Genomic DNA, 27564 nt, shown 5'->3' with positions numbered 1-27564 from the left:
ACTGCTTTATTTCTGCAGTGTGGCCAGTCTTATAGAAGATGGTGGTGATGAACACCTCCAATCATAACAACCCAAAAGTTAAACTCTTTCAGTTACTCCTGTATATATTACTAACAGAATACTAGTCCAGGTTTGGACTGAGCTTACTAAACTATGTGCTATCATGTGTTGTGTGAAATATGTTCAAAACATGTTGCCTATAATACCCTTGACCTATGAAAGTGAGTTGTACTTGAGTGTTTTCAAAATATGGGTCTCATGTTTTGGTCTCAGTTGCATGCAGCTTTAAAAACTATATGCTGGGGGGGGGGGGTGTTCCCAGAGAAATAGTATGACAAATTGTAAAGACACATTGAAATGCTAATTTCCTGAATAGCTCAATAAACTAAGCTTAATACACAAGCATGACCAAGTTAGTATTGGGAGGGGGTTTTAGCCCATATTTCTCACATATTGGGACATGCCTCAGTGGTGATTTAATTAGAGATAACTGGAAGGGCTTATCTAAAATTGCTATCCCTTATGAATCCAGGCTCTAGACACTCAAAATAAAATAACATTTGATGACTAATATATTACAGGTCCTCTTTTATTTATTTTTATCACTTTCCAAAATATTGGAGACTTCTCTGCTTTTCACGGCTATCTCAAAAGTCTCAAAGGTGTTTTTGTTTCTCATGCCTTTGGTCTCATATGGGGGGAAGTTATTCTAACTTACTCTTTCATCTAAAATGTCCCTAAACTATCAGCTTTAGTGGAATTTGATCACTGACCGATGGTTCAACTTCATCAGCCAGAAAGCTCAGTATTAAAATGGATGAGTCCTCCTAAACTAAGAGTCAGTAACAGACAACCATTGGGCCGATACTAGCTCCTGGATGGTGCCTGTTGGCTCTTCAAAGGAAGGAGCAACAAATCTACATATTGGCTAGCATCTCATATCAGAGTTGCATAGTGCAAATATCCGCACGTGGAGTTACACATGGATTGCATTATGCAACCCTTGTGCTGAATGGCCAACTTGCCCAACTGAATCTACACCTGAATGTACAACAAACGCACAACTGAATGCATCTGCAGCTCTGCATGCACAATGGCCCTGCATATGCAACTCTGCTTCTGCAAGCTTGAACCTGCAAACTGATGCAGACATTTGTCATTGGACAAAAATTGTGCAGTTGTTTCCAGGGAGGAAGTTACACATTTATATGACACCAGAAGGATTCTGGTCACAATCTTCAGAGGAATGCAGTTAGAATTACAACAAAATAGTGGCTACAGTTCTCCTTTTCGAACTACTCTTTTTAGAATCTGGCAGGCAACATAGCCAGCAGCCATGCTGTCCAGGAGAGTCCAGAGGCTAGAATCCAAAAAAAAAAAAAAAAGTAATGTTTCCAAGGTCTGCCAGCATCACTGGTCTACCATAGATCAAAGAGCAAATGACTGCAAGGGAAACTTTCCTTTACGGTCTATATTAATCTCTTCTCTCTCTCTCTCTCTCTCTCTCTCTCTCTCTCTCTCTCACCTTCTTTTGGGCGTGTTGATGCTTGGTTTTGTTGGGATACACAGGTGTCAGAGGCCCTGTCTGCACAGGCCAAATAAACCAGCTTTCCCCCATCCTCTCAACAGGGTGACCAGATTATGCATGGCCCAAACTCCAGTTCTTGTGCAAATCCATCCATTCAGCACCAGAATTGGGGTATACTCCCCTTAGTATATATTTAAATATCTCCCTGATTGCTCTGGATCTCAGAAGATCCTAAGCCTTTCAATCCAGTGGGGGAGCTGTTTGACATGCATTCCACTGAGCCACTGAGTGCATCCACCACTGCCACCAATGACTTGCTCTGAGGTCAGAACGATGTGCCCAGCTATGTGATTGAGGCTGGATGATTCATTATGACCACACTTTGTTGTCTAATGGCCTGTTGGCAGAAATAAAGATTATATATATACATTATGACCTCAGAATAAAGTGACTAACATTGACAACAGATGCACCAGGCAGCGTCGGACCGGAGGTTGGGGCAGCTCCAGGGCCAGGATACTCCAGTCTGCTCCTGGCCAGAGCATACAGAATCTCAATCTTTTTAATGCTACACAAGTACCTAAATGGTAAAGTTCATAAAATAATATTTCATGAATAATGTGATTTATTAAAGTTGCAAGATAAGATGAAAAATGGCAAGACACTGAAGGGTTGTTGTTGTTGTTGAAGCCTTTACAAGGAGACTTTATGATTATTACTATATTTTCCTTGTTCTACTGCAAGTAGTTTTTTGCTCTTGAAAAGTTCTTTAAAAAACAGTAAAAATTTAGAGATGGTTAGGTTGCAGAATGGAACATAAAGTGGTAATCTGCACAATTTATGCAGATTGCAGAGGTAATTCCCATTTAATTCCATGGGGCTTAATCCCAGGTAATTGGGTAGAGGATTGTAGCCTGTAACAGCAGTCCTCAAACAGCCTGCCCTAGCAAGGAATTCTAGAATGTTACACATCTTCACCAAAGTATATGCTTAGAGAGTTCAGTCTTTGCATCAGAAAGATTTTCATGCCCTAGCATGACCTTCTCATGCAGTTCAACTTCCAGGTTCAGATAAAAGTTTGCATAACGGCATCACGAGTTTCTGAATTACTTTTGACACAGAAACCACCTTGCCTTTGCAGTGTGCTAGCTAGAGGCAAGACAACGAGACATGAGCAGAGAACGGCTCTGACAGTCCCAGGTTGTTCTAACTGATAAATCTGTAAGTGATGACCTCTGAGCCTACTGACTGCTTTGTAGGGGTCATGCAGCAAACAACATAGAACAGAAAACTTGCAAAGTTGAAATGGAAGAAAGGAGCCGCACAGGAAGACTGCTTGGTGCTTCAGTTCTTTGATATAAAAGAAGGAAGGTATATTTCCCTCCCTTCCTTTTATTAAAGACACTGAGCCCCAGAAATAGTTCTAACAAATTGAAATGGTTCTGCCACTGAATGCACAAAACCTGGCATTGCTCACCTCACACTAAAATCACAATAATGATTGGAAAGTATGAGGGAATGACACAATATTCCAACCCATTTTTGTGGCCCCTAGAGCCCTATCCCTACTGCATTTGATGGTATGCCAATCAATTTCAAAATTATATTTTATTTCTGAACTAAAACAGCAGTACAGGAGAAGAAACAATGTTTGTGTCTACTATGCACCTATTTGGAACAGAAAGGCCACCTCAAGAAAGAAGGGGTGTTTTATGACTCATGTTCAGTTGCCACCATATAAGTTTGTGAGCTGTGCAATAGAGTGCAGGCCATGATGAGCATTGGGATGGGGGGCAGGACTGTAAGTGATGCCTAGATCAACCAAAGATTCCCACATCTGCCTTAGTGGATTCAAACATGGAAAACATCTCCCTTTTGTTGTCCCTGTGGTGCATTTCCCTCTGGTTGTTCTTGTAGTTCAGATGTACATTGTCACTATATATCAGGTTGGGAAATAGAGTCAGGATAGAGAAGGCCAGATCCCGACCCCCTGCAGCCTTTACAGGCTGGGTGACATTAGAGCCATGACCACATCCCTGATGTCCTCAGGTCCCGAATCTCTCCACCCAGTACTTCAACTGCGAATGAGGCTTCATTCTTCTTTCCCTTCTTCATCTCTGCTGGTGTGTGCAGTTGAGAAGTGGAGGGCAAGGAATTTTCATGTAATAGTTGTATAGCCAAAGGAATGCAAACTCCTGGTTTTTGGACACCTAGTGGAGACAATAGGCTACATAGAATTTAATTAGTGAACCGAATTATTCCTACCCCTATTTTCATGCCTTCTCTAAATTCCTGAAAACCAAAAATACAAATAATCCCAGTTGTGCGTGTTCTTTTTAAACTGATTTTTCAAAATGTTGATAAGTATTTTAGGGTTTTGTTCTCTTTTTAATTCAGCTTTCTTCTGGTGATGAGCAGAATAATAAAAAATTGCTGGGATATTGACTTGATTGACTTCCTCATTTTCTTTAAAAGAAATACTTTCAATACAGTCTGTCAGGATTGTATATAGTAGACAAGCTTCCACGCAGAAACCTTTTGAATGGGAAAATGGATCCCCCCATAACAATTTCTTTCAAAATGTGTGCATATATGTTTGCATGTATGTCTTAGTTTTCTTTCATATGGGATCCAAAGAGACTTAGACTTTAAAACATTAATATAACAAACTAAAACAGTCTGTAATATAAAAATTAAAACACTATTAAACAACAATCCATTTTGAAATGTGAATTTAGATAATAAACATTAATTTAAAAATGCACTAGGTGAGGGACATCATGACTCTCCACTCATGATAACTAAACACACTGCAGGCCAGATGTTCCCCCTGATATACAGGTAGATTACACAAAACTTTAATAAATAATAGTGGCAATCAATGGTACTTAGTTATTATCCTCAAAGCAATATATGGAAGGCATTAGTGAGACACTGATGGCCTATAACCCACCAAGCCAACTGGCTATAATCCCCACTTTATCATTGGCTGTTAGCTGAAATGAAACCATAATAATGGCTGGATTCCTATATCACAGTATACATTACATAACTTTACATCTACCTAGCTACGTAACCAGGGCACTAAGAAACTCTATTGGTGAATTGTGAAGATGCGCAACAGGAAACTAGTAAGAGAGTCCTGATTCATAATGGGCTCTACTGATGTGCATCAGCTCTCCCTAGTCAGTGACTCAATGCACAATGGGATCAATGCACATAGGTTCTGGTGCACATTAGTCCCATTGTGTATTAGTACCATTGTGCATTGCTAACAATATGTATTAGTCATTTTACTTGCTCCCCTATGGAGAAACATAACTGCAGCCCTTTACTGGATGCAGACGTTACAGAACTGTCCAATTCTAATTCCTGCACAGCAGGATTCCAGCCATTATGTTGTTGTTGTTTTCTTCACTCTGAAGAGTGTTGAAAATGAAAAAAAAAGATTTATCCTAGGAAAACATTTAAAATGGGGATATAGCTCAATGAGGTATTATTAAAGTTGCAGGTATGAAAAGAATACACAACATTTCATGTCTTTCTTGTCCTGTTTCTTTTTTTTCCTCTCCAGAAAGTTCAGCAATATACAGTCATCGTTCAGGCCACAGATATGGAAGGAAATCTTAACTACGGTCTCTCAAACACAGCGACAGCGATCATTATGGTGACAGATGTGAATGACAACCCACCCGAATTCACCGCCAGCACCGTAAGTATCAATACATCAGCGCAATGATGTATGGACACACAATGTGTTTGTAATTCATGGACATTTGATATGGCTCGTCTCTGTTTGCTGGTTTGGCAGATAGAAAGAACTTGATAGATCACTGTGTAACAAAGACTTTCAGCAAATAAAAATGGTGCGGTGGGGGTTGTGAGAAATGATTCATGAAGAAGCACAGCTATCTGGCTACCAGTTTATTCTGGAGTACTGAGGAAATGAAATGATTGTGGCAAAAAAAGGGTGGGGAAGCTCTATCTCACAGAGCTGCTTTCCCTTCCCATGACGCTGTCTTAGTTCTGTGTTTTGATGTGGGAAGCATTATTCATGTGTATGTTGTCTGTTGTGTGCCTTCAAGTCATTTCCAATTTATAGCAACCTTAAGGCAAAGCTATGATAGGATTTTCTTGGCAAGATTTGTTCAGAGTGGGTTTGCTTTTGCCTTCCTCTGAGGCTGAGAATACCTGACTTGTCCAAGGTCACCCAATGAGTTTCCATGACCGAGCAGGAATTTGAACCCTGGTCTCCAGAGTCATACTCCAGTGCTCAAACCACTATACCACACTGGCTCTCATTCACCTTGTCTGAATCTTGTTAATTCAAGATCCCCCAAAATTAACTAGCATAGGTTGTAATTTGTATGACCCAAAACATTGAAGGATGTAGTGTCATGTGTGAAAACAAGGAGTGAACAGGACTAGTTGGTTCATGGAAATAATGTGACAGATCAGAAATGTATCTGTTGTTTTTTGAACTCTTCCCAATTTTCATAATGGGTTTGGAATATAGAACATCTGAAAAATGCAATGATTTTTTAAATGGGTAAGTACAGATGTTTTTCCAGAACCATAAATTATATCATATCAGTTGTGATTTAGTTTTTGTCCAATTTTTGGTCATTGTGGATAAGATGGGAGTCATGAAGGATAAGAGAAACAAACCCACCAGATTTGGGAGAAGTTTTTCCAAGTCTGGATCTTGCTGTTGTTGTTATGTGTCTCATGGCTGAGATAAAATCATTGTCCAAGACAGCTTACAAATATAAAATACAATGCACCCTTCTTTTACGTGGGGGATCTGTTCTGGAAGCCCCCCCCCCCCATGTAAAAGAAATAATGTGTATGCTCAAGCCCCATTACAAGTAATGTGGCCCGTGCTCGCGGTGGTGCGGGGCGGCGGAGGCGCACACCACCATGGGCACACATGCCATTGTTTCTTCCGGTGCATGGCGCCGCTTCTTCCGGTGCTGCTTTCAGCATATGCAATAACTCTAATCATCAAACCCTACAAATGGGCTAAAAGCAGTAGCAAAAACACAATAAAACAAAAACAACATCCAGTAAATAAATTTAAGCAACAGTAGGGTCAGAATCAGCAGAAAGTGTCTTAATTTGATGATGGAACTCAAATTAAGATAATAATGACCAAACCTTTGGGGGCAGAAAGTTTTCAGCAACCAAGAACACCAGACCTGACCCTGAAGGCAATTACAGAGAGAAGCAGGGCTCAGCAACAGATGGACAAGTACAGATGGGAGAAGGTGGTCCTCTAAAGTACCCTAGTCAAAGCTGTTTAGTGTTTTAAAGCAGTATGCAAAGTGGTTGCCCCTAGACTAGTGCTGGTCCCTGGCAGGTTTCCAGAAAAGAAAAGAAAAATTGTACCCAGTGGACAGAAATTTAGTGGCAGTCCCTGGCACATTGGAAAGTAATACTCACTGGTCCTGCACATCTGAGAAGCTCATAGCCACCACCTTGAATTGAATTCAGAATCAGCAGCCAATGTAGCTGATATAATAATAGAATCATAGAGGTGGAAAAGACCACAAGGCCCAACCCCATTTTGCCATGCAATGATACGCATTCAAAGCACTTCCGACAGATGGCCATCCAGTCTCTGTTTCAAAGTCTTTAAAGAAGAAGACTCTACCACTCTCAGCATGTTCCACTGCCAAACAGCTCTTACCATATAGAAATGAAAGCAAAAAATAGTAGGAAGAACAAATTCTCTGAAGGTGGAAAGTCCTTTTATATTTTGGTAAGTTAACTACAGTTTGCCCTTCCCTTATGCAGGGGATCCGTTCCGGACCCACAAAAGGAGAAACCATGTATGTCCGTGCCCCATTGAAAACAATGGCATGGTGCAGTGCACGCACCATGGGCACATGTGCCATTCATTAAATTGTACCGCAGCTTCAGTGTGTGCTGAAAGCTCTGGAAGGGAAGCCCGTGTATGGCGCAGGCTGGCTGTATGTGTCTAATGATTTTGTAATCTATATGTTAATTTTAATTTTGAAATCAATAAAAATAATTTTAAAACAGCTCTTACCTTCAGGAAGTTCTTCCTAATGTTTAGATGGAATCTTTTCTCCATTGCTCAGTGTCCTATTCTCTAGAGTAGCAAATAACAATGTTGCTCCATTCTCAACATGGCATCCCTTCAAATATTTAAACAAGGCTATCATGTCACCACTTAACATCTTTTCCAGTCTAAGCATCTGCAGTTCCCTAAACTGCTCCTCATTGGGGCATTCCCCATTTTGGTCACCCTCCACTGGACATATTCCAGCTTGTCTACATCCTTCTTGAACTGTGGTGCCCAGAACTGGATATAGTATTCCAGGTCCTATGGCCCAGACCTTTGTCCCAATCAAAATTCTGGCAAAAGCATTCTACACTAATTGGAAGGGTTTTCAGGGAAAGCCCTACATAAAGTAAGCTGTAGTAATCCTATCAAGATGTGCATGGTACCATGGCCATGTCTGATAGTACACTGGTGCCTCGGGTTACAAAATTAATTCGTTCCGCCATTCCTTTCGTAACCCGAAAATTTCGTAACCCGAAAAGGCTTTCCGTTAGCACTGGAAAGCCTATAGCTGCACTTTGCAGCATTTGAATTTCGCGCCGAAATGAATTTCGTAACCCGAAAAATATTTCGTAACCCGAAACAGTTTTTGCCAATCCAACTTTTTCGTATCCCGGAAATTTCGTAACCCGATCATTTCGTATCCCGAGGCACCAGTGTACCAGGAATGAAATGGATAAGGCTAGGCTCAGGAGAACTACTAAGCTACAAAACTGACCATCTTAGGAAAGTGCAATCCCATCCATGATTGGAAAGGCTACCAATTTTTTTGACTATGATTCAGAGGATTCCGTAACCAACATGGAAGAAACACCCTATGGCTGGATGAATAGACTTTCTCACCAACAGTACCTTTTTCACATTTAGATTTAACTTCAGTTTGTTCACCCACATCATCCATTGCTTATGAAGCAGAAGCTACTCCATCATTTAAGAAGAAAACCAAAGGGAAAAAATGCACCAAGCAGTGAATCTTCTTATCATTATCTCATAAACTTTCTTGTGAAAGTTGTAAATAGCTTATCACTGGGGGGGAAAGAACAAATAAATCTGAAAGTGCAGAGGGAGATGCCTTCACTAAAAAGTGTGAGAAACTGGATCAAAGGTAATTCTTTGGGAAGGCCTGCTGATGTTTAAACTCTCTCAAATGTTAGAACAGTGCCTTCTGTCACTTGCTAATGAAGCAGCCATAAAAGTTTAGCTGAAGCAAATTATTTAAGGAGGTGTGTGTGTGTGTGTGTGTGCGCGCGCACGCCTTCAAGTCACCTGTCAACATATGGTGACCCACTTGAATTGATATCTGCTGGGGTTTAGTTCCAGGACCCCCAAGGTTGCTAAAATCCATGGATGCTCAAATCCCCATTTTATATAATGACATAGTAAAATGGTGTTCCTTATATAAAATAGCAAAATCAAGGCTTGGTTTCTGGGGAGAAATTGGAGGGGGGATATTTTTTTCAAGCCATAGATGCTTGAATCTATGGAGGACTGACTCTCTCACACTGCACAATTATAGCATTCCATTCCAGTTTAATTGCCATGGCTGCATCTTATGGAATCACAGGATTTTTAGTTTTGTAACGTATTTAATATTCTCTGCAAGAGAACTTTAGTGTGCCATCAGTGTACCAACCAAGGATGTACAGAATACAGACACGGCAATCAAATATCAACCTGCTATAACTGTGTAGTATGAAAGTGACTTATAGAAGCCTGTGTCAAATTGGGGGGGTGTCCATGTGTGGGATGGATAATTTGTGGATTAAGAGCTATAACTGGGGAGTATTCTATTCATACTTTATTAATATTGCCACATTTGAGTCCCACAAATCTGGGCAGTCTCATTTGCATATTAAGTAAATAATTTTCTCATTATTCAAATCATGTGTTGAACAAGCACACCCCCTCCACCACTACTTTCCTGTTTGTTGTTATTGTTAGCTGCCCTCAAGTCAAGTCTGACTCATGGCGACCCTGTGGATGAGATATCTCCAAGTATGCTCTGCTCAAGTCTTGTAAACCCAAACTCAACCCCCTTTGCTTGAGTCTCCCCCCTCTCCCTTCTACCTGCTAGCTTTCCTAGCATTACTGTTTTCTCCAGTGATCCATGCCTTCTCATTATATGACCAAAGTATGATAGCCTCAGCTTGATCATCTTGGCTTCTAATGAAAGCTCTGGTCTGATCTATTCAGGACCCATTTGTTTGTCTTCTTGGCTGTCCATGGTATCCTAAATATTCTTCTCCAGCACGACATCCCAAATGAGTTGATGTTTTTTTCTTTCTGCTTCCTTCATTGTTCAGCTCTCACATCCGTATATGGTAATGGGGAATACAGTGGCCTCAATGGTTCTGACTTTAGTGCTCTGTTGTACATCATTACTCTTCAGGATCTTTTCTAGTTCTTTCATAGATGCCCTTCCCATTCCTAGTCGTTGTCTTATTTCTTGACTCCAGTTACCATTCCAGTCAATGTTTGATCCTGGGTACAGGAATTCTTTAACTATTTAAATTTCCTCATTATTTAGACTGAATTTTTGTGTTTCTTCTGTGGTCATTATTTTTGTTTTCTTTATGTTCAGGATCAACCCTGTCCTTGCACTTTCCTCGTTAATTTTTCTTATTAGCTGTTCCACGTCTGTGCTGTTTTCCACCAATATTATGGTGTCATCTGCATATTTTAGGTTATTGATGTTTCTTCCTTCTATCTTCACTCCTCCTTCATCTAATTCTAACTCTGTTTTCCTTATGATATTTTCAGCTTATAAGGGTGATAGGATGCCCCCTTGCCTGACCCCTTTGTCTATTTGGAACCACTCTGTTTCTCCAGTTCTGTTCTGACTTTCCTGTAGTCCTATCAAAATTGCATCAGGCATGGTAAATACTACAGTGTTTTTTTCTTAGATGCTTTGTAAGGGATGGCCATTTTGTTGTCTCTGGTTCACCACCTACCCCAACTATTTTGGACCACTCCCCCACCCCCTAATTTTATTTATTTATTTATTTATTTTACTTTACCATCTTTTCTCCTTACAAGCATCTGCAGAAGCTGCAGATATTCAGTAAGTATAAACCTTTTGAAAATGAGGATTCTACAAAGCTTGGAACAAGCAGTGCACAAATGGAATGTGCAAGTAAACATTTCCACCAAGAGTGAAAAATTATTCTGAATTGAATGAATGTACAGAAGAGCAGCCCAGGCACACCTGAGGAGAGAGGATGAGTAGTTACCCTTCTCATTATTGCTGCCATTCCCATTCTACATTGCCTTCTTTCCCTGCCACTGCTGGGTTCCACCAGCTTCCCCCTCCCTCCAGTACCTGGACTGGCCTCCGTCTTCCTCTGGTTCTTGCTTTACAACAATGGCAAGGGCATCACCACTCCCTGTTGGCCAGCTTACCTATCTGCTTTTTAAAGCATTGAAAGCTTTTTGGAGGATCAGCAGGGAATGGCATTATGTGTTCAAGGCAGAGGGGGGAAAGGAAGGAAGAAATTGTGTACAAGAAACCTGGGATTGATACACAAGGTGTAAGGGAGAGAATGAAGGGACACAGGGTGATCAAAGAGCACAGGTGAGATGGGGCAAGAGAGATTAAAGTTGGTCAGGGGACAGCTGTGCAGGTCTTTCAGGACTTGTCACTCCTCTGCCTGAGATGGCCATCTCATTAGATGGATTGGCTACACATTAACAGTTGCAGAGCAGGCTTTCCTTCTATAACCACCGAGTAGAGATTCTACAAATGGCAATGTGCACTTATGATCAGCTCAGATCTGACCACTATGTTGGAGATCCTATGTTGGGGTTTGATCTTTGTTCTTCCCTCTCCCCAGCAGCTGTCAAACCCCAGCTCATCAGTAGGGAGGGGAGAGATGGGAAGCCAATTCAGATCATGAAGCATCAGTTGGAATCATTTTGGTAAGGGCAGGAATGAGGGTATATTCATGGATGACCATTGTTGCTGTTTGACTCAAGTGGGACTGCTCCAAGCCTCCCTGTCCTCAACTGCTCTGCTCAGGTCCTGCAGACTCAGGATCATGGCCCCCTTGACTGAGTATATCTAGCTACTATGTGGCCTTCCTCTCATTCTGCTACCCTCCACTTTGCCCAATGTTATTGTCTTTTCTACTATCACACCTTCTCATTATGTGACTGAACTACAACAGCCTCTCTTTCATCAATTTGGCTTCCAGGGAAATTTCAGGCTTGATCTGTTTTAGGACCCATTTGTTTGATTTTTTGGCTCAGTTCTCACATCCATACATGATGATAGAGAATACAATATCTTGGATAACTAGTACATCCATATCTTCATGGCCTTAATTCTATCTCCCTCCCTCTTCTTCCCCCCAGTAAGAAGCCACAGCAACCTTTCCCAGGGCTTGGCAGCTGCCTGGGGGAGAGGTATGAAATGGAACATAAGGGTAAGAGAACAGCCCCCTGTGCCCATCCAAGAGGCACATGGAAGCTGCATTTAAGGTGCATGCATGCCACTAACAGGATGCCAGCATATGTCTCGCCTTACAGTTTTCCCTTTGCATTTCCCTTTATGACAGTAAATTGCATACTACACAAGCATTTTTGGCTCACAACATTCCATTTCTAGGGGAAGGAAAATCCTTAAAGCTGTAGGTTGGACGGAAAGAAGCTGCCTTTTCCCCCTTCCATTGAGTGAAAACTGGTGACACCTAGCGGCCAAAGTTTTAAAACTCAAATTTGTAGCTCTCCAACATGAGCAAATACTTATTTTCTGAGTAAAGATGATTTTTAAAATGCTGTTTAAAACAACTACAAACAGCTGAGTGGCAGGAAGAGCGGCACTATGTGAGTGGATGCTGAAATGTACTAAAGGTTTTTACCAAAATCCCTGTTTCTTTTACATAATGTAAAAAGGCTTCACTCCAATCAAGAGTTTAATTGATTCATTTTAAACTAATTGATTTTTATTCTTGTGGCTATGTGCATGAATGCTGACTCTGACTCAGAATGACTCTATCATAGGGTTTCTTGGCAAGATTTGTTCAGCAAAGGTTTGCTACTGTCTTCCTCATAGGCGGAAAGACTGTGACTTGCCCAGGTCACCTGGTGGATTCCCACATAAGGAATCCACAAGGTCTCCCTGATCCTTTGACCAGCACTCAGATCACTGCTCCTCATTGTATTGTTGTCAGCAAAAGTCTATAGTAAAAAGCAAACTTTACCAAGAATCTACAAAATTAAATAACAAAGTCAACTCTTGTCAAATTTCCCAACACTTGAAGCTGTCCCTGACAGGGATGGGAACAATGTAGCTGACTATTTGTTGGACTACAACTCCCTGCATTCTTCACCAGTGACTGGGCTGGCTAGGACTTTAGGGAATTGCAGTCCAACAACATCAGGAGGGCACTTAATTCCTAACACTGGTATGAAATGAAATAAGACCTTCTAATAGCTGGAAGAAAATTGCTAAAATTACTCATGGTTTCCTTTTAAGATGAAATTTACAAAGAACAGCACCTCTTAGCTAGGGGGAATTTTCTAGTTCTCAATTTCATGTGGTGAGCCATTTTACATAGACAGTTTACTTGTCCCCAGAATGCTGTGGTTTAGCTGGAGGATGGAAGGAGATGCTTCACCCTTCCCTGGTGTAAAGTGTCTTCTGAAGCTTTCCAAATTGCTGTTATCACTACTACCATCCTACATACATCTGCTTTCTAGATCCATATATATTTTACTACTGTTGTACCAGTCTGGAACCCTGTAGGGGAAAACATATGGAAGAAATTCTGGGTGAGGGAATGTTTGGTAGTGGAAGGGTTAAGCCCTCTTTCCACCTCCACCTCTTCTGTGCTGCAAAATATCCCCTCCCCACCTTTCTTGATGGTGGTTTGTAGGAAAGGTAGGATTCCTGAGGCTTGATTTCACCTAGCTGTTCTATAATGTATCATTTGCTCCTTAGAGAATAGTCTAAACCATTACAGCATCTTTGTGGTTTAGCCATTTTAGAAGGAGACACTGCATGCAAGCATCCCTTGAGCACTGAAAGTCCTCACGTGTGCAGACCCAGAAGGCATTAACTTCAGCAAGACGTCCATCCCTAGAATCCAGCTAAACGGATCAGAAAACGTCAGTCTTCCCCTCCAGCAGGAATAAAGGACAACTCAACCATTTCTCTAAATCTGAGAGCTGAGCAGAAAGTTTTTAGAAGGGTGGGAACAGCTTTGCACTCTCCCCATTGCTCTTTTCCATAATTCAAACCTGAGGGTATTTTACAGTTATATAAACCACTGCTCTTTAACAAAAGTGACCTTTAAAATAAATCAGCTCTTCGGTTATAGTAAAAAAAAAATCCATTTCAGGTGAACACAAAAATAGAGCTTTGTTCTCTCAGTTCTGTCCTATGTGCATTTATTCAGAAGTAGGTCCCACTGTTTTCTGTGGGATGTTTTGCTTAATGTGTATGCCTGGGATTGGAGCCTAAGGCCTCTCCCTAGCAGATAGGAACCCAAGGAGTAAAGAAACAGATTTACCACCTCATCCCAGGCTGGAATATTGAGTTGTACTGGGCTCCTTGTTTGGAGGGCATCTTTGCCAGACTTCTCACCCTTGTGTATCATATCAATTTTCTTAACCCTTTCCATTGAAAGTACATAATAATAATAATAATAATAATAATAATAATAATAATAATAATAATAATAATGTAAAAAAAGCTGGTGTATCCATTGGTTGGAATTATTTTTCTCCAGCCTGCTTTACTATCCTATTATAATCATTCAGATAACAAACATATTTGCTTTAAAATGATAAACTAACTGTTATTTTCTAAGTGACAATGTAACTGGTAAAGGTATAATCATTTTAAAGCAAATGAACAATCAGGCAGTCATTTAAAACATCAGTAGCTACATACACTCTTAGAGGCAGCAATCAAAAAGGCTTGCTGGTAAACAAAGGTCTTATCCTTTACTGCCTGCAGAAAAAGCAGACCGTTTGGACTTCCTTCTGCTTCCTTCTCAATTCCCCTGATATTTTGGGCTAAGCAGAAGCTGGAAATCTATAATTTTGCTTTGCAAAAATAAATAAATAATGGTGCTACCTCTATGTTGGAAAAGCAAATTGTGTACAGGTAGAGAATTCTAATAACTAGGGTTGTTGTAGTGCAATACATAGTGGCAGTTGGTAGCTTTTGTCTCAGTAGGGTGCTCAGAACACATCAGAAATTTCTGGTGTTGAAGCTATTTGGGTGATAGAGTTTAGCACCTAAAGTTTGGACTGCAACTGAGACTACATACCAGTAATTATTCAGGCCTGGGACCAACTACACTTCCATGTAGTTGGTCTTGGAAGGGCTAGCTGAAGACATTTTCCTGCCTGAGGTGAAAGACAAGATCTTGTCCCCTTCTTTATTCTATATGGCAATTGACTGGACTGGCAGTTCTTTCAGCAGGTATTACTTATCATAAGGTGCCTGATTGCATAATTTGTTATTCTAGGATTTGCTTATTCTAGAACTTAGGTCTTCTATTTCAATGATAGTTTATCCGGGCTGTAATCCTACCAGTGATATGTGCTTTCATAAAACCAGTTAAGAATAATAGAATCTTAGTGTTGGAAGGGACCATAAGGACCATCTAGCTGAACCCTGTGCCATGCAGTAATACACAACTAAAGTGCTCCTAATAGTTGACCATCCAACATGTTTAAAGACCTCCATTGATAGAGAGTCCACAAACCTCCATGGCAGTCTATTCCACTGTTGAACAGCTCTTATAGTGAAAACACTTATGGAATCTCATTTCTTGTAATTTGAATCCATTGGGTCATGGTCTGGTCTCTGGAGCAACAGGAAACAAATTGGCTGCTTCTTCCACATGTCAGCCCTTCAGATATTTGAAGATAGCTATCGCATCTCAGTCTTCTCTTCTATAGCTCTTTAAATCATTCTTCACAAGGTCAGATGTTTTATTATCTTGACCGCCTTTCTGTGGACACATTCCACCTTATCAGTATTCTTCTTGTTTATATTTGGTCTATGCCAGTAAATAAATACATGAATGAATATCTCTCTTAAATTGTGGTGCCCAGGACTGGACACAGTATTCCAAGTGAGATCTGACCAAAGCAGAATAGAGTGAGACTACTACTTCCCTTGAGCTGGAAACTATACTCCTGCTGATGCAGCCCAGAAATATATATATATATATATATATATATATATATATATATATATGATTTTTCTTTGTAGGATGTAAGGAAAATATTCAGTACCTTCTTGCACAGGGTCCACTACCACAGGCAGCATCCAGGTACCCAGAGTGTACTGCCATGGCCATTTACCGCCTGGGGAAAGAGAGATGCTACAGCACTTTTCTACAGTGCAGATGCACCCACAGAGAGTTCATCCAGCAGACTAGGAAGTTCAAGCAGGTGTTTTATATGGAGACATACTCCACATATTTTGGTGCCAAGCCCCTCAGCACTTTAAAGGTCATTGTCATCACTTTGCATTCAGACCAGGAATATATTGGCAATCAATGCAATTCCTGTAAAACTGATTTTATATTATTTTTAATGATCTTCTGATCGGTAGTCTGCTTGCTGCTTTTTGCACTAGCTGAAGTTTTTGAATTGTCTTCAAGAGTAGCCCCATGTACGATGCCTTGCGATGATCTGAGAAGTTACCAGTGCATGGACTTATTATGACTCACAGTAGATGAACTTCTCTACTGCAGTTCTGTTGCTGGAAAAAAGATTGCCTATATGGTCCAGATACCATCTCTTGCCACCCAGCCTCAGATATGCAGGTGGGTATTTAGAATCATAGAATCATAGAATTGTAGAGTTGGAAGACACCACAAGGGCCATCCAGTCCAACCCCCTGCCATGCAGGAAATCTCAATCAAAGCATCCCCGACAGATGGCCATCCAGCCTCTGCTTAAAGACCTCCAGAGAAGGAGACTCCACTACACTCCGAGGGAGTTTGTTCCACTGTCGAACAGCCCTTACTGTCAGGAAGTTCCTCCTAATGTTGAGGTGGAATCTCTTTTCCTGCAGCTTGCATCCATTGTTCCAGGTCCTGTTCTCTGGAGCAGCAGAAAACAAGCTTACTCCCTCCTCAATATGACATCCCTTCAAATATTTAAATAGAGCTATCATATCACCTCTTAACCTTCTCTTCTCCAGGCTAAACATCCCCAGCTCCTTACTTCTCTGTGTATATCCTACCATTCCTTCCTCCACTTCCCAACCATGGCAGTATGCTCAGGGGATGCCTCCTCTATCCCTCCGCTCCTGGTTTTTCATGATGCAGATGCAACCCTCTCTTAAGTAAACAGCTCTTTCTAATCTCCAAAGTAGTCATCACAACACACCCTGGGGCAGAATGGATACAACTTTGTGCAGCTAGAGCATCATACTGTACCTGCATGATCCAGAATCTCAACCATATAATGTTAAAAAAATATACAACGCTACTATGCTGGGAAAACTCCAGATCGATGTAGCATGCCTCCTTTATATGCAAAAGATCCCAGGTTGAATCTTTGGCATGTTCAAGTAGGACTACTGCCATGAAATCCTAAGAGATCAACTACCAGTCAATGCTGCTGAACACTTTTGAACTAAGTAGAACAAAGGTGTGATGTTGTATAAGACAGCTTCTTGGGTTTTTTTATCTCTAAGGAGGGAATGGAAACATGGGTCTTTTGCGCTTCCTGTTTTTGCGGCATCCGAACACACACACACACACACACACACACACATTCAAACATGCACCATATCTTTCTGGAGCAGAATTTGTTTCATTTGCCAAATAACTCTACAGCTCTTTAAAACAATTGTACATTGAGTTACGATGAGGGAAAGAAATAGGTTGAATGATGGCAATAGAGGCTTGCCCTTGGAACAGTGCCAAAGGAAGAGAAATCAAGGACTATGTTGGGCATTAAAGCACACAAAAGCACACATCCATCCTGTTCTTAAATTACCTGTCAATCAAACTGGCTGGCTTGAGGCTTAATAGATTCAGGATATAAATGTAGCCCAAGAGAACATTGCAATATACTGCCACAACAGCTCACATGTTCTACAGCAGGAATTAATGTTGCTGTGTTAAAGTTAACGGCTGGAGCAGATTGGGAGAAATTGGCAGTACATCTGGTCAACAAAGAGGGCAATTGCCCTAGGGAACAAGGTGCACTATATCCTCATAAGACTGAGTTTTGTGCATGTGTACATCTTAAATGAGGCTTCAGAGATGAGGAATGGATGGATGAGTTCAACAATCACAAAATGAAGTTAGCACTAGGGATGGACAGATCTGACAAGTGTGTTTTTGTGGACTTTCCCCTTTTCCTCTTTCAGGGTCCATTCTCTGCGAGTTGTGCATGATGTTTTGGGGGGAGTTTTTTTTTTCCAGGGAAGGGATATTTTTATGGGGTGGACATCCTTGTGAATTTTTGCCTAAAAGCATGTTTCTGTACATTTTAGAAATGCATGAAGGGGTGCTTATGCATTTTTTGTAGACGGCCCTGTTGTCCAATACATTTTTTTTCTCAGTAGAATGTATCACAAACCAAGAAATGTATGGACTTCTGATTATGAATTACATCTAGTTCCATGTTTAGTCTGGGAAGTAGAAATGAATGCATTTTTCAAAAACACAGCAGAGCAAATGTCTCATGCATCCCTTGGTTATCACATTTTACAAATGTTTTAGGGTCCATGAATGAACACCAGATGAATACGTCTGCTCTGCCAGCCCAATTCCACTGGGCTACTCCTTCCACCCATGACCATAGAGTGGCTTAAGGAGGTTATGATGATATATGCTAGTGTAAATACTAAAGTTAGGATTGTCCATGCCATTATATTTCCTATTTCTATGTATAGTTGTGAGAGCTGGATAGTGAAGAAACCTGATGGGAAGATCTACACATTTGAAATATGGTGCTGGAGAAGAGTTCTGCGAATACAATGGGCTGCTAAAAAAGACCAATGAATCAGACCCAGACTCTCCCTAGAAGCAACCATGACTCATTAGTACTGTGGCCATATCAAGAGAAGATGTGACTCTCTAGAAAAGATAATAATGCTTGGCAATGTGGAAAACAATAGGAAGAGAGGAAAACTGCATACCAGATGGATAGATTCAGTCAGAGAACCCATGGCCATGAATCTGCAAGAGTTCTGCAGGGCACTTGAGAATAGGGTGACTTGGTTGGCATAGACTGAGGTAGACTAGAAGGCAGTTAATGCCAATAAAATGTGCAGATATATTTTTGTTATTAATTACCATCAAGTGAACTTCAGCCTACAGCGACACTATGAATGAGAGACCTCAACATCACCCTGTGATTTAATTTCTCAGGTCTTGCAAACTCAGGGCTGTGGTTTCCTTGACTGAGTTTATTCACCTGCAATACTGCCTTCCCTTTTCCTCTAGTGCCTTTGACCTTACCATCAGTGGGTTCACTGGGGGGGAGTGCAGACTGCACTAGGTGATACCCCAGAAGATGGTGTGGTACATCCGATGGGACTGGCACGGCTGCTGAGTGAGTGAGAAAGGGTGTTGTGTCCCTTTCTCACTTGTCCAGCATCCACTCTTCTTATTCACTCCCTTCACTGTCCATGGTGAGATATGCCAGCATGTATAATTTTAGGGATATTGCAAAAGGAGGCACTGAGTATCTCCTCATGCTATACCCTCCCACATGCAAGGCAACTTCCCAGTGCCAAAGCATGCCCCCACAACACATTAGTGGCTGTAGGAGGCTGGGAGGCATTCCAGCAGCATCCTGCTTACTTTCTATGAAAGGAAAATAGAATGGACATTGCTCTCCCAGATCTACACTGTGTCAGTTATCTTCTCCAAGCTGTGCAAGAACAACTGAATGCTGCCCAGGAACTCTTCCTCTTCAAGCCATTAATGGTTGGGAGATTGCTCCAGTTGCCTTGTGCAAGGAAGAGTTGTGCATAAGGAAAGATCTGAATACCTCCTTTTGCAACACCCTCACTGGCATAAACCCAGGCTACAGTAGCATACATCACCAACAGCACTCTATCCATTGTCATAAAAGCTCAGGGCTAAATTAGGACATAAGGAAACTCTGTGATATCATGCAGAATCTGTTGTATTAAATCTCTCAGCTGTTATAGCACCACTAGCAAATGAAGATTTTTCTAAAGAAATGATCAGTTGAGTTCAGTCATATACCCATAGCTGCTTGCCAAAGAAAGAAGTGCCTGTGCAAGAAAGATAAAGAACTAATTATCTTATTATGCAAATTTTGTACGTATTTGTTCAACTCATTCCCTGATGCTCAAAGAAGCATACCAGCCTTGTTTTCCTCAGGTGCCCCTTTCCACTTCTCAGAAACATTAAATGGGCAGCACCTTAATTCATGTCATTTTAGTTAGAAATAACGGGAGTTTGGCTTTGCTTATCACAAAGAGCATCCTTTTCCACTGTAGAATTGTAATATCTTTCCAGTTCACAACACCCTGGATTTCTCATGACATCTGCATCATTACATTACTCCTCAGAGCATCTACATAAAGATTTGATTATTATTATAAAATAGAAAAGATCAGGGACAAGTTTTTGTTGAACATGATCCTCTTCTTGTCCTTTTTCAAAAAATTGTATTGCAGTTTATTCTTGAATATATCCAAAATGATGATACACAGTGTTTGGAATGGTATTTTTGCAAAGTGATTTGTTATAGTTTCAACTGCACAGCCTACTCCAAGTAATTAGTTGTTAGTTATGGCTAGAATTTTTAGAAGTAACTTTCTGCTTTATAACATCCAAGCAATGATATCTTTATTGGGACAACCAAAATGCATGTTGAAAACTTTTGAAATCACACTGGCTTCTTCAGGCAAACAGGAGAAAGAAATTGAAGATGTTAGTCATAGGCCTGCAGTTTCTGTTTCTGTGCTTAGTTCAGATGGTAGGGAGGGCTATCTACAGGCTGACACCTCCCCCTTTGGCCATGTGGTCACTGGTAGATTTTCAAAGTCAAGGAAATTTAATGTCCATTTGCAATTCAAAGAAAATGTTTCTTTGGAATCCAGCATGTCTCCTTCCTAGTAGAACTTGCTATGGGGTGATGGGGCCTGCAGGAAGGATTCTGGGGGTAAGAATTGGCTCCTGGTCCTCACACAGTTGCAAACCCCTACCGTAATGGGTGTGGGTCTGCTTGCTGGGGGATCCTCGTAGTTGTAATCCAAAAAGTAACATTTTCAATCTCTGCATGATTAAAAGAACATGGTTTTCCCGCGAAAAGTTCAGACTGGGTCACAACAACTCAGTTCTTAAGACTTCAAGTGAAAGACCTTTCCATAGTTCTGTCTATGACATAGTGTACAGCTGTCTGTGGACATCCACTCAAAAGAAGGCAAGGCTTAATCAGAGAGGAAAGGGAGATCCGCACCCCCATGCAACTCAAATAAAGTCTATTTTTATCATATTCAATCAGGAACAATCAAGCAAGCAAGTGGAGATGGAGACGCATTTGCATGATCAGACCTCTGTGTCTGAAATGTTAATTAAAAGTTAGTATAAATTTGCCTACTGTGCAGTACATGGACCACTGCAAATATATATATTTGCAGTGGTCCATGTAAGAGGAAATATTATGTAGCCAGGTTGAAGTGTTTGTGATTAGTGCAGCTTGGGATTCTAGGAAACAGAGGAGCAGGGAGCCTTTTGCAATCAAGCACTTCTTTTTTTAAAAAAAATAATGGTTGGTCTGTTCAAGTTTTGTAAGCCTTAGGAAGTCTTATTAAAAGCTACTTTAAATTGTGCCCTTTGGCATTGCTTTGAGATACTCCAGTTGAGTGCTGAATCCAAAAAGCCTGCTCTAAAACAATTGCCGCCCATAGTTGCCACTCTGCCTAATCGCACCTTAGACTCCCTTAGCTGAATCCACATGGAGAAAAACATATTGTCAAAAGGCCATGGGGAGAAGGAATTCATGTTGATAGGAAAGAGAGAGACATATACTCCCAAGGTACTCAGAATTTTCTGCTAGCAAGCTTGCGTTATTGTATGTATGTATGTATGTATGTACTGGGTTTATATTCCACCTCTCTCCCAAAATGGGATTGAAAGTGGTTTACAATATTTAAAAAAATAATCCAGTTAAAACATTAGATTACAAAAATTAAAAAGAATTAAATATCAATATTGTTTTTAAACCAAAATGATTAAGACAGCCAAATTATTATTACTATTACTACTACTACTACTACTACTACTATTATTAGTAGTAGTAGTATCCTGCTTCCCCCCCCCCAAAAAAAAATTGGGACTCAACTATAGTTACAATGAAAGGATTTTAAAATACAGCACACCGTTTACACACACACACTACAGTTCTATAATTAAAATTCAAAAGCCTAAATAAAACCATCTTCACCTGCTGGTGGAAAAAGAACAGAGAAGGGGTGAAGCAGACCTCCCATGGAAGAGAGTTCTACAACCTGGGAGCAGCCACAGAGAAGGCTCTCCCCTGAGTCATCACCAACCACAGCTAAATAGGTGATGGGTCTGAAACAAGGCCCTCCACTGCAGATCTTAAAGCAAATGATGGCTTATATAAGGAGATATGGTTTTTCAGATAGTATGGGCTCAAGCAACGTAGGCCTCTAAAGATCAAAAGCAGCACTTTGGATTATGCCCAGAAACAAATTGGTAGCCAGTGCAGCTGTTTCAATAAGGGGATCCCATGATCCTTGTATCCAACCCTGATCAACAGCATTTTAGACCTACTGAAGTTTCTGAACAGTTTCCAAAGGCAGCCTCAAATAGAGTGCATTACAGTAGTCGAAAGGGCATGTAATCAAGGAATGTGTCACCACAGCCATATCTGATTTCTCAAGTTTTATTATTATTGTTATTATTATTATGCTTTATTTATATAGCACTGTAGATTTGCACAGTGCTGTACATACAAACAATAAAATAGATAAGTAATAGGCACAGCTAGCGCAGCACTTTTAACTGTGCAAATGCACTCCTGGCCATCGGCATCCAGGCTCAGATCTGAGTCCAGGATCACACACAAAGAGATTTTAGGAGGTATGTAGCCCCATCTGGCACAGGCATTGGGTGTGAATCCACACTGCAGAATTAAAGCAGTTTAACACCACTTTAACTGTCATCCTGCTCCATTCTGTGGCATCCTGAGATTTGCAGTTTAGTGGAAATTTCAGCCTGGTTTGTCAGACAGTTCTGGTGCTTCACCAAACTGCAAATCCCAGGATTCTGCAGGATAGAGTCATGGTAGTTAAAGGGGTGTCAAACTACTTTAATTCTGCAATATGGACATGCCCTTCATTCCTATTCCATGATCTGCCTTAATAAATAATAATAATAAAATTTTTATTTATATCCCGCCCTTCCTGCGATCAGGGCGGCTTACAGTAGGGTTAAAAACAACACTCCATATAATACATAAAGATTAAAATACAAAAACATCAGATCATTCAATAAAATAACAGACAAAAAAAGCCCCATAGCCCAACCTCTTGGCCACGGAAGAGGAGGGAGGCCCACAGGATTTTATTCGGGGAATGCCTGTTGAAACAGGAAGGTTTTCAGGTCCTTCCTGAATTGGGCCAGGGTGGTGGACGAGCGGAGCTCAGTGGGCAGCGTATTCCAAAGGGCTGGGGCAGCCGTGGAGAATGTCCTCCATGTGGTGGAGGCTAACCTAGCCCCAGGCACCTTCAGTAATTGCTGCCCAGACGTTCTGAGGGTGTGAGGCGGAATGTACGGAGAGAGGCGGTCCTTTAGGTATCCTGGGCCCAAGCCATTTAGGGCTTTATAGGTAATCACCAACACCTTATATTGAGCTCGGAAGCGGATGGGCAGCCAATGGAGGTCTTTCAGCACCGGTGTTATATGGCTGGTCCTGGGAGCACCAGTGACCTTCTCACTGACCATAGAATCATAGAATCATAGAGTTGGAAGAGACCACTAGGGCCATCCAGTCCAACCCCCTGCCATGCAGGAAAGCCAAATCAAAGCATCCCTGACAGATGGCCATCCAGCCTCTGTTTAAAGACCTCCAAGGAAGGAGACTCTATCACCCTCCGAGGGAGTGCATTCCATTGTCGAACAGCCCTAACTGTCAGGAAGTTCCTCCAAATGTTCAGGTGGAATCTCTTTTCCTGCAGCTTGCATCCATTGTTCCGGGTCCTGTTCTCTGGAGCAGCAGAAAACAAGCTTGCTCCCTCTTCAATATGACATCCCTTCAAATATTTAAACAGGGCTATCATATCACCTCCTAACCTTCTTTTCTCCAGGCTAAACATCCCCAGCTCCCTAAGTCGTTCCTCATAGGGCATGGTTTCCAGACCTTTCACCATTTTTGTCGCCCTCCTTTGGACACGCTCCAGTTTCTCAATGTCCTTTCTGAATTGTGACGCCCAGAACTGGACACAATATTCTAGGTGGGGCCTGACCAGAGCAGAATACAGTGGCACTATTACTTCTCTTGATCTAGACACTATACTTCTATTGATGCAGCCTAAAATAGCATTGGCCTTTTTAGCTGCCGCATCACACTGTTCACTCATGTTCAACTTGTGGTCTACTTGGACTCCTAGATCCCTTTCACACGTAGTTTCATTCAGCCAGGTGTCACCCATCCTATATCTGTGCATTTTATTTTTCCGCCCTAAGTGCAATACCTTACATTTCTGTGTGTTGAATTTCATTTTGTTAGCTTTGGCCCAGCTTTCTAGTCTATTCAGGTCATTTTGAATCTTGATCCTGTCCTCTGGGGTATTAGCTATTCCCCCTAATTTGGTATCATCTGCAAATTTGATAAGTATGCTTCCAATTCTGTCATCCAGGTCATTGATAAAGATGTTGAATAGCACTGGGCCCAGGACAGAGCCCTGTGGGACCCCACTGGTCACTTTTCTCCAGGATGAAAAGGAGCCATTGTTGAGCACCCTTTGGGTCCGGCCAGTCAACCAATTACAGATCCATTTAACAGTTTCTTTGTCTAGCCCACATTTTACAAGCTTGTTTGCAAGAATGTCATGGGGAACTTTGTCAAAGGCCTTACTGAAATCAAGATATACTATATCCACAGCATTCCCTTCATCTACCAAGCTGGTAATTTTATCAAAGAAAGAGATCAGGTTTGTCTGGCATGACTTGTTTCTCTGAAACCCATGTTGACTTTTTGTGATTATGACCAGGAGCATCTCTGTCCTATCTGGATTAAGCTTCAGTTTTTTCACTCTCATCCTATCCTTTATGGACAACAGGCACTGGTTTAATACAGAAACAACTTCTTTGGAATGGGAAGGAGAGATAGAATTTGGTGTTATCAGCATACTGATGACACTGAACCTCTAAATTCCGGATGACCTCTCCCAGTGGTTTCATGTAAATAGTAAAAGAAAAAGAAAGTAAAAATAGTTTGTTTGTTTTTAATGAAGGGCATTGTAGAGCATGGCCCTTGAGCCCCATCTCAGAGAGGTAACCCAAAAAGATGCCATGGTCAAGTGTACCAAAAGCTTCTGTTATTCTAGTCTCCATTCGTTTCATCACCACCAGCTCCCTAGTGATCTCGGGTGCCTGCTTGACTCCACTCCATGAGAGGCGTTGTTTGGAAGCGATCGTGCTCACTGCTTAGGGTCAATGGTGTCCACCGCCCTGGCTATTTCCCTGTTCCAGAGATCAGCCAAAGTTTTGGCAGGATCACCTGCCAAGGCAACAAGAAACTCCCCAAGAGCCATCAGGAATCTGTCCTGATCTATTAGCCTCTTGGGGTGGATCATCTTAATCGGCTCTCTACCCCTGCAGAGGCTCTGGGTTCCACTGAGTCTAAATCCCACCAGGTAGTGATCTATCCATGAAAGCTGAACTATAGAAAGTTCCTCCACACTCAACATTATCCCAGCCTGCATAGAAAACTAGGTCTAGATTGTGTCCTGCCACATGGGTGGCATGAAATACTACTTGGGGCAGACCTATTGTTGTCATGGAGGACATAAAGTCCTGAGCTGCTCCTGACAGAGAGAAATCTGGATGAGTGTTGAAGTTCCCCAGCACAAGTAGCTGATCAGACTCCAATACCACTGCCAAGCTCAGCCAGCTCAGAAAGGAAGACTGTTGAGCAGCAAAGTGGGCAGTATATGAACAGAATCCCTATTCTGTCCCAATCACCCACCTTTAAGTCCACACATTCAAACCCAGAAGACTGTGAGATGGGACATGTGATCAGTCTTGATAGACCACTGTAACTCCATCTCCCCACCCTGCAAGCCTTACTCCTCAGACAACCAAGGGGACAAAGCTGTGAAAACGTAATACACCCTCCCCTCATCTTCATCTAGTCAGGTCTCTGTGAAACAAGTCAGATCAGCATGTTAATCAAAGATCCTTGCTCAAAGGTGGCTTGTGATTGACCAGCCTGGCATTAAGCCTATCCTATAGTTGAGAAGAGGCACACAATGTGTGTGTGTGTGTGTGTGTGTGTGTGTGTGTGTGTGTACGTACGCACTCACTTCCATGCCACCACCCTCTGAAGATGCCAGCCACAGATGCAGTTGATACGTCAGGAATAAATTATTATTCTGGAACACAACCACATAGCCCTAAAAACCACAGAAAACTAGAGTCAACTACACTAGAACTCTCAGGAGATGATTCTAAGTACATCACCAAATTACAAATTGCAGTATTCCATTGGACAGAGCCATGGTATCAAATTTCTATATGTGTGTAGTGCAGATACACTTGCAAGCCAGAAGAAGCTGAAGAAGCCTGAAAGAATAAGAAGTTATTACAAGACAACCACAAAGCTGATACCAAAATAGTCATGCAATTACTCAAAAGATCTTGTCCTGGGTGGTTAACTGTCTTTCTTCAGAGCAGGCATTTGGAAGAGGATCTTAATGTTTAAGCAGGTACATAGGGGAGAAGAGAACATTCAGCATTTTAAAGTTTTGTTTGTTAAGCAGATCTTGAAATTGTACTGGGAACTAAAGTAATTGTCAAAGTGCAAGAATTATATAACCAAAATAATCAAAGCCAGCTAATAATATTGTATCCCTATTCTGGACCATCTGCAGTATTTGAAAGACAACTCCAATTCAGTTCTGGAAGAGTAGGCATTTTAGGATTTTAAAAACCTGTATTTTACAGTGTTTGTCTTCTGGGGGATAGTTGTGAATTGCCTTAAGTATCCATTTGAAACTTTCCAGGTAGTCATCTTTGCTCCCTGGCATGAAAGCCCCAAGTGCCGAACATGCTATCCATGTAGGCTTGGAAAGCAGGAAGGATGGGTATAAAGACAGAAATACCAAAGTAAATAATATTGAGATGAAAATGCACACACTGGACAATGTGTGGAGAAAGCTGAATTAGTTGTATCTCAAAAGAAAAAAGAAAAAAAGACCATGATTTTTTAACCTTCCATTGTACTGAACAGAAATTCATAGGGACCTCCATTAAACTATAGGGTTTTTGCAATAGCATTTGCAATGAAATAAGAAAGGCAAAAGGCTGTGATCTGGTCTGAGTGGAGACTGGCAGCAATTCCAGGCCTTCCCAAGACTTTGGTACCAAAAACTGACGCATATCATTGCTATAAGCTTTATTGGTGGTAAATGATGCAACAATGCTGTACAATAGAGCAACCTTCCAGTCCTTTAGCTGATGGGTTCCAGCATCCCTTCATGGTAAGAGGTAGAATTGGATACCTAAGGAACTAATCCTACCCAGACTATAGCAGCGCCAAAATCCCAGTTCCCATAGGGACCCTAGATGGAGGCACACTCTCCCCCTACCAGGAAAGGCTACTAGAAGATGGATTCCCAAGTTTTATATTGTACAAAAGCAAAAAGTAGAAGTGTGCAGACATGACCTATCTCCGATCTTAATAGCAATGAGAACAATTCAAGCAAGTTGGTAACAGGACAGTTTATTCCTCTGATTCC

General features: G+C 41.3%; 1 protein-coding gene across 14 annotated transcripts in view; it reads left to right on the top strand.

Annotated features, from left to right (window-relative positions):
- CDH4 (cadherin 4) overlaps window positions 1-27564 on the top strand; it is a 1166202-nt gene that overhangs the window by 1040995 nt on the left and 97643 nt on the right. For all 14 annotated transcript variants that reach the window (XM_042462689.1, XM_042462688.1, XM_042462685.1 and 11 more), the window contains one exon: window positions 5103-5240. In XM_042462689.1, the coding sequence (XP_042318623.1) occupies window positions 5103-5240 (138 nt within the window). The remainder of the gene's footprint in view (window positions 1-5102; window positions 5241-27564) is intronic.

Source organism: Sceloporus undulatus, chromosome 4, assembly GCF_019175285.1.
Source record: "Sceloporus undulatus isolate JIND9_A2432 ecotype Alabama chromosome 4, SceUnd_v1.1, whole genome shotgun sequence".
Taxonomy (NCBI): Eukaryota; Metazoa; Chordata; class Lepidosauria; order Squamata; family Phrynosomatidae; genus Sceloporus; species Sceloporus undulatus.
This window is presented reverse-complemented; position numbering and strand designations above follow the sequence as displayed.